The 8,264-nt window shown below is 44.9% G+C and overlaps 1 protein-coding gene across 1 annotated transcript; it reads right to left on the bottom strand.

Moving 5' to 3' along the window:
* Positions 1-365: 365 nt before the first annotated feature.
* LOC149314223 (NADH dehydrogenase [ubiquinone] flavoprotein 1, mitochondrial) lies at positions 366-6,195 on the bottom strand. Its single transcript, XM_089520678.1, has 10 exons — positions 6,018-6,195; positions 4,955-5,037; positions 4,363-4,533; positions 3,404-3,587; positions 3,009-3,198; positions 2,420-2,632; positions 2,098-2,264; positions 1,944-2,025; positions 1,484-1,629; positions 366-623 (listed from the first exon to the last, which is right to left on the bottom strand). Exons 1-10 carry the CDS (start codon positions 6,099-6,101, stop codon positions 540-542), a joined length of 1,404 nt encoding a protein of 467 aa, XP_089376804.1. The 5' UTR covers positions 6,102-6,195; the 3' UTR covers positions 366-539.
* Positions 6,196-8,264: the final 2,069 nt, after the last annotated feature.

Below are 8,264 nucleotides of genomic sequence, written 5' to 3'. Positions count from 1 at the left end.
CTGTGGAGTGAGCAGCGATATATCATTTCTCTCTGTAGTACCAGTTTTCTACTTACTACTGTCCCATAACAACATTCTAAAGTGATACAGCCCATTCTAGAATCTTATTCCTCTGATGTACAGATTTCATCACAGTTGGATGCAATGAGAAAATGAAAATGCTTTGGATGTGATCACTAAATGACTGCCTGAGCCTTGAATCCTGTCCTTCAGGGAAGATTCATTTCCTACAAGGGAACACAATCAGTAAGTTCCTTAGTTGCTTCTCCCTTTCAATTGCCAACTAGTCTAAGAAATGCAAAGCACTTCCAATTATATGAGATTTATCTACCTTATTTTCCTATAACAATAAAAACCAGAGCAGGTCAGTCATAAGCATTTAATAGTTTACCCTGTATGAAAGCAAGGAAGAAAATAGTTTGATGTATCAATGCCAAGTAAGTGTGCTGTACCCAGTGCCCAAGCATGGGAATCGTCCCCCAAGGGATCCCACCCAATCAACACAGGAGTAATTTGAATGCAGTTGGTCTTCTAGCTGCTCATCCAGATGCCTGCTGTGCCTTAGATTCATGGTATTGCCTCATCCGTTCCTCCAACTCAGGACGAAAGTGACGAATCAGTCCCTGGAAAAATGAATCAGGCACTAAGACTAAACAGGATATACTTCAATATGCCCCAACTTGCACACTGATTATCTAGATTCATTTATTTCTACCCCTCTATTTTTATTTTTTTATTGACATTCTGCCTTTCTTACAGTGCAGGACCCAAGGCTGCTTACAACAGATTAAAACATAATATAGCCAAAAACTAATCATAATAGTAATAACATTTAAATAAATAAGATTAAATTAAATAAGATTAAAATAGCACTGATCTGAAAACAGTTTAAGAGCATTTAAAATGTAAACCTTTTTAAAAAGGTGCCACAGGAATCCTATGTTTCTTCACAGACTAGATTGAAGAACATAGCCTGGACAAATTCCATTTTTTAAACAACTCCTCCCTGAATCCTGCAACCAGTGATGCTGTCTGAAGAATTCTGGGAAATGTCATTTTAGCTCTGGGAACCTGATAGAGTTCTAAGATCTATATAGGAAGGCCTTCTCTTGGTTCTACCACCATTCATTGGCTCGCTGCTCCCACCCTCTGGAATGCCCTTCCATTGGAAACTAGACTATCCACTCCATGCTTTCCTTCTGCCAGCAGGCAAAGAACATTTTTTAAAGCAGGCTTTTTAATGTATAAACAGGGAAGCATTTTATTGGGATGTTTTATCTATCTTTTAAAACTTTGTATGTCTTTTAAATAATTTTATTTTTTTTATGTGATATTGCTTTTTAAATGTTTATTGGTTTGTTTTTTTAATGACTCTTTCTGAGAACTGCCTTGGGTCTGACTTTGGGAGAGAGGCAGCATACATATAAAATAAATAATTTTTAAAAAAATAACTTTTCCATGCTCATGACAATTACAAATTTACCTGTACAGGCCAAGCAGCTCCATCTCCCAGAGCACAGATGGTATGTCCTTCAATCTGCTTGCTAATCTCCCACAGTGCATCAATCTCTGACACTTGGGCATTGCCTCTCACAAACCGCCACATCACCTTATTCATCCAGTCGACACCTGCAGAAACAAAATCCGTGTGAATACAACAAACTACAACACCAAGAGTCATAAAAGCAAATAATCAAAGGGAGGAGAAATAGGCTGTATAACGAGAAGAAACTTGCTGGACTTTGCTGAACTTGTCCTAAATCACTTGCAGCTTTTGTTTCCAGAGATTGTTAGATACCTGATCTTTTAACTTCCCTCCAGCCTTTTCAGCAGTCCCTATATTTAAACCAAGCTAGGAATAGTACACTAAATCACTGTTTCCCCTCCATCCTGAATCCCTTACTGAGAAGGAAGTCAGAAGAGCCTCAAGTGTCAATACTCACCTTCTCGGCATGGTGTACACTGCCCACAGCTCTCATGCTTGTAGAATTCAATGAGGCGGGCAATAGCTCGAACTATATCTGTCTGGGAAAGAAAAAAATGGTCAAAACTCATTCAAAAGAGACAGAGAGCAGCAGGGTAAGGGCCCATCCTTACTGATTTGTCCATGACAATAAGAGCTGCTGTTCCGAGCCCAGTCTGTGCCTGGATCAACCCATCGAAGTCCATCAATACTGTCTCACACACAGACTTGGGGATGAGAGGAGTGGAGGAGCCTCCAGGAATCACAGCAAGCAGGTTATCCCAGCCACCTCTAACACCCCCTAGTTAGAAGGAAGAGGTACAGTCAGGTCTGATTTGGTCCATACAAGAGCCCAGCAAAAAGCAAATGATGATGCAGAGATTCCTGACTAACACAAGATATCTGAAAGGAACTTAAAGCTTCTCCCTTATAGAAAATAAGACTGTTGGTTCTCACCTGCATGCCGTTCAATCAGATCACGCAGTGGTATTGACATCTCCTCTTCCACAGTACAGGGTGTATTGACATGGCCTGAGATATTGAAGAGCTTGGTGCCTGAGTTGCGTTCTCGTCCAAAACTAGCAAACCAGGTACCTCCCCGACGGCAAATGGTAGGTGCCACAGCAACTGTTTCTACATTAGCCACTGTAGTTGGGCAACCGAAAACCCCTAGAGACCAAAATAAAAACAAAGCAGTTTTTAAAATTTTTTAAACGAGATAAAGATAGTGGATAGAATTAGGAAAAGAAAATTAATTTGCATCAATGAACTGACAGCTGGCATAGACAAAAGTCATGATACAAGAAGGATTTTTTTCCAACAGCTAGAAGTCATGCCCCTAATTCTGGTTAAGTAAATATTTTCCTGTCAGCATTCCAAGATGTCACGTGCAAAGAAGAAGAAACACACAGCAAGTATCCCAAAGGTGCTGGGATGGCATATCTAAGTTGACAGAAACGGGCTTGGGGGGATGGCAAAGTAGGGAACAAAGCAAAACACTGTACTGACACCAACCATCACAGAGGGAGCATTTAAGATGACATACCTACATCAGCTGGGAAGGGAGGCTTGAGGCGTGGCTTTCCCTGCTTTCCCTCAAGAGATTCAATAAGTGCTGTCTCCTCACCACAGATGTAAGCACCTGCCCCTCTTGCCACAAAAACATCAAAGTCATAGCCTGAGCCACAAGCATTCTTCCCAATCAGTCCTGCCTCATACGCCTCTCGGATTGCCACCTAATGAGAGAGCACAAAAGCAGCTATGGCCCAGCTCACCAAATCTGATTACTTGTCTGCAAACTACAGAAAAATTCAAGAAGACTTGTATATTTATAAACTATGAACAGGACAAGCCTAAGAGATGAAGCAATTCATTTCCCTAGGAATTTTCACACAGGGAAAGAATGCTCTTCACTCCTACACAAGGAGAGGTCCATCTTACCTGTAAGTTTGAAGCTTCATTATAGAACTCTCCACGGATATAAATGTAGGCTGCACGGGCCCCCATAGCTCTTCCTGCTACAAGACAACCTTCCACCAGCTTATGGGGGTCATGACGCATGATCTCCCTGTCCTTGCAGGTCCCTGGCTCCCCTTCATCGGCATTCACCACTAGGTACTTGGGTCTGAAACACATGACAATTGTACTCCTCAACAAGAAGCAAATATCCCTTGAAAATAATTATTTTAATCAGGATGCATCAGTTCTTAGGTCCATCAACCTATTTTACTTCATTCCAAAAGCTGGAGACAGACTAATTCCTCAGGATGCCAATATGCCCTGCTTCAGATTCTGACTCAAGTTTCAGGTTCAAGCAAATCAAGGCTTAACCTGCCACCTTTTGGATCTGCTTATTTAACATTTTTTGTTTATTGTGACATCTGTATTCCTCAAAAACAGCACAATGTTTTAGCCCTACAACAGCTTTGTGAAGTAGGTCAAACCAAGACTTAGTGATATGCCTAGTAAGATCACTGACTGAGGTGTTATTTAAAACCAGCCTCTGGCCCAAATCCCGAACTCCACCCATTGTGACTAAGTAACTCTCTAGCTTACATAACAGCAGCTCTTGTGATGAGAAACAACAAGTCTGGAGGTTACTATATGCTGCTTCACAGAGCCAGGCTCTTTAAGAGAAAGCAACTTGCAAAGATACGTATGAGCCTATGTAACAGAAGTGTCCATTCCCAAAAACTAAGACGCACTATTTGGAAAGTGTGTGACAGAATTGGAAAACCGGGATTCCAAGTTCCTTTCACTACAACAGTATGGCCTATGCTGACATTTTTTAATTCAAAGGAAAAGCACTTATATCACAGCCCTGGACAGATTCTGAAGGAGCAGGCACATGATGACTCAAATTTGAAATCAGGCTAGATTTTGTTCCCACCACAACACACCTGCCATCTGGCGGCTTGTTCATGAAGCTCCATTTGAGGCCAGTGGGGAAACCGGCCCCCCCACGGCCTCGCAGACCTGAAGTTTTTATTTCATTCAATATCCAGTCAACACCCTTTACAAGGATTTCCTTGGTCTTATACCAGTCACCGCGGCTTAAAGCCCCTTTCAGCCTAGAGATAACAAAAAGATAAGGTAAGAAGGGCCATGTAAATCAACTTTTTTTGCAAGAAAAACTGTAGCAGGTCACATCATTAGCATTAATCTCATGAAGAAATTTATGAAATGGCAACATAAGCAAAGCTTACATAAATAAAGCGCACCCCAAGCATGTGTCTAAGTACATATCTGTCAATTCGGGCAACATTTCATGCATGTGATGAAGTGGGCTGTAATTTCTTAGTCATTAAAGTATTATCAGACTTTATTTATTTATACTAAAAGTTAGTTTCCTGTTGCTGTTGTTTTTAAAGAAGTCTTTCTCATTTGATTACCCCCCCCCCCCCCATGCAGACTTTCCCCTACAGGACTAAAAATAACCCGAATATCCTAATTGTTTTTCCTCAATTGACAACACGCATCCTAAAACCTCACCTCCAGTCATGGCGCCCATAAAGGTTTGTGAAAATACGATCCTCATCCTTGAGGGGCCCAAACTGTGTTTTCTTGGGGGGTGCCTAAAGAACAGTACAGAAGAGCTGAAATTTGGTAACATTTATGCATCCACCCTAAACCTTGTCAGGAATAACAGCAAAAGAAAGAAAGAAAGAAAGAAAGAGCACCGTTCCGAAATTTGGCAGATCACCAGTTTACATAATACACAAGAAGGGACAGCTTTACTTATCAAGGGCAGCCAGGAAGACATTCAGCCAAAACAAAAGCCAAAACACACACCTTTCAAGACGTATCCCATCACTATCCATCTATTTATTTCTTCTTTTTCTTCTTGGTATAATGCTTTTTTATTAATTTTTGGATGTGGACAATACAAGAACACAAATCACACTAAATATTCAATAATGAACAAAAAGAGGGGGGAGGATAGGAAAAGACAGAAAAGAGAAAGGAAGAATGAGAAGATAAAAAACATACATGGCAATACATGTACACATAGAAAACTAAAATTAAACCTAACCTAACACTAGGGCTGCACCCACACTGCAGAATATATGCTGTCTGACATTCCTCCAACCGCGGTGGCTCAATGCTATGGAATTCTGGGACTTGTAGTTTTGTGACACAGTCTTCTCTATCAGAGAGCTCTGGTGCCTCTGTTGTTGTTGTCGCTTCTGACCCATGGAGAACCTATCATGGGGTTTTCTTGGCAAGGTTTGTTCAGAGGGGGTTTGACGTTGCCATCCTCTGAGGAATAACCCGGTTTGGCAGCGCTTTAATTCTTTGTCTGGCTCTTTGCTATGGAATTCTGGGAGTTGGAGTTTGTTGTGGGGCCTTCCTTCTTTAAGCTCTGCTCCGCTCTGGGCCCCACAACAAACTCCAGTACCCAGAATTCCATAGCAAAGAGCTAGACAAAGAGTTAAAGCGCTGCCAAACCGGGTTATTTCTCCAGTGTGGATGCAGCCTGAATACCAAACACTGCTAACTATGACCCATACACACACATATAGTCTTATAGAGGGAGGCCCAGCCAGCCACTCACCGACTCCGAAGCAGCAGAGGCGGCGGAAAGGCAGCGGGCCGGAGCGCAGGCCCCACGGAGCAGAAGGGGCCGAGACACCCACATCCCGCTTCTCCCTTTCAACAGCCAGACCCACCACCGACCCCCGTCACCTTCACTTATCCTGCGCGGGGATTCTGCGTCACAGCCGTCCCGGGCGAGGATTAATGACGTCAGCGAAGGAAATGGCCTCCTCCCGCGCAAGGGATGGTGGGAGTTGTAGTTCAGTCGCGGCTCCCCTCCTTATGGCTCTCTGCTTTCGCCTCTTTGGCGCCCCCTCAGTCCACAAGGGGAACTTGCAGTTGGCTCCTATAAATGGGCAGTCTGGGCAACTGAGGACAGGCGTAATGGAGTGAGTGCTGGACTAGGACTCTGGAGGACAGGGTTTGAATGCCCTCTTCTCCATGGAAAGCCACTGGGTGGACCTTGGTCAAGTCACTCTCTCTCAGCCTCAAGGGAAGGCAATGGCAAACCTCCTCTGAATAAATCTTGCCAAGAAAACCCTGTGATAGGGTCTTTTTATGGAATAGTACTCTGGAGAGCAGGGTTACAATGCCCCCTCAGCCACGAAACCTCACTGGGTGACCTTGGGCAAGTCACTCTCTCTCAGCCTCAGAGGAAGGCAATGGCAAACCTCCTCTGGAGAAACTTTCCAAGAAAACCTCATGCTGGAAATGACTTGAAGGCACACAAAAACAACAGAGCGTTATTAATAATGGTTAAATCATCTCTTTTTAGCCTGCACATGATACTACACTCTTACCTCGGGTTACGAAATTAATCCGTTCCACCGCCATTTTCGTAACCCGGAAGTCTTCATAAGCCGAGAAAGCCATAGGCGCTAATGGAGAGAAGCCGCGATTTGGTGCGAAATAGCGCCGAAAAGCACCAAAAGGTTATTCGTAACCCGGAATAACCTTCGTAACCCGGAAATATTTTTTTTTTTCGTAACCCGAAAATTTCGTATCCCGGCGCATTCGTATCCCGAGGTAAGAGTGTATATGAATAAATATCCAAAGCACACTGCAGAAATAATCTAGTCTGAGACCGCTTTAACTGCCCTGGCAAAGTAGGGTTGCCATAGCGCCGGACCTCAAAATCGGGGAAAATGTAGGACATAATTTTCAAATGTAGGACACACAAAAAAGTGTCCTGCATTTGAAAATTCTGTCCTACATTTGACTGGCCATCACGGCGGGGAGCAGAGGCCAAGCGGCGAGGGAAAGCCTCCACTTAAGGAGGCTTTCCCTCCTCGCCTGGGCCCCGCCGCAATCGGAGGCCAAGATCGGGGCCTCGCCTCGTTCCTGGCCCCAGCGGAGACCAGGAAGGAGGCGAGGAGCCCAGCGGCGATCGCCTGGGCCTCGCCTCGTTCCTGGCCCCAGCGGAGGCCAGGAAGGAGGCGGGGAGCCCGGCGGCGATCGCCTGGGCCTCGCCTCGTTCCTGGCCCCAGCGGAGGCCAGGAAGGAGGGAGGAGGCTGCAGGGAGGCGGGGAGGTTGGCGCGGCTGCGCCCAAGAGGCGCTGCCTCCCTGCAGCCTCCTCCGCCTCAGGCCTCGCTGCCCTCCTTTTCCTCCGCGCGGCCATGCGCGGGCGAGGAGGAGGAGGGCAGCGAGGCCCCAGGGTTGCCTAGCAACCCCACTGCAACCGGGCTTTTCCCAGTTTTTGGCTGCACCCGTGCCGTGACCAGGCAGGTGCAGCCAAAACCGGGAAAAACCCGGTTGCAACCGGGTTATGGCAACCCTATGGCAAAGTGCTAAGGAATCCTGGAAGTTGTAGTTTATTGTAGCACCCGAGCTCTCTGACAGAGGCGGCTAAATGTCTCACAAAACTACAGTTCCCAGAATTCCCTAGCATTGAGCCAAGGCAATTAAATGCAGCTTGGGGGTGCTCCTGAATCCATCTCTCCAAATGACAACCCAGGTAGATGTGACAGTCAGGAGTTCTTATTATTAGCTTTGGCTGTTACACCAGCTGTACTCCTTCCTAGAACTGGAGGACTGGAAGGTGGAAGGCCTTGGCTCAGGACAAGTCCCTTAACATTAGATTAATAATGGGGAGAAACAGAGGTGTTATCATTTAATGGTGGTCAGTAAAACGATAGGCATAACAGGTTAGGTATTTTTATACTGGGTTCTTTCCTGAGGTTAGTTAGTTGAAGACTGTATTATTCAGGGAAGCGTTCCCAGGCATTGTGTGATAGCTATCTGACTGCTATTTGACATTTCCTTTGA

The sequence above is a fragment of the Sceloporus occidentalis genome, unplaced genomic scaffold, assembly GCF_023333645.1.
Source record: "Sceloporus occidentalis isolate IW3139 unplaced genomic scaffold, rSceOcc1.0.p SCAF_4, whole genome shotgun sequence".
Classification (NCBI taxonomy): Eukaryota; Metazoa; Chordata; class Lepidosauria; order Squamata; family Phrynosomatidae; genus Sceloporus; species Sceloporus occidentalis.
Note: the sequence above shows the minus strand (reverse complement) of the source record. Positions and strands in the feature narration are given on the sequence as shown.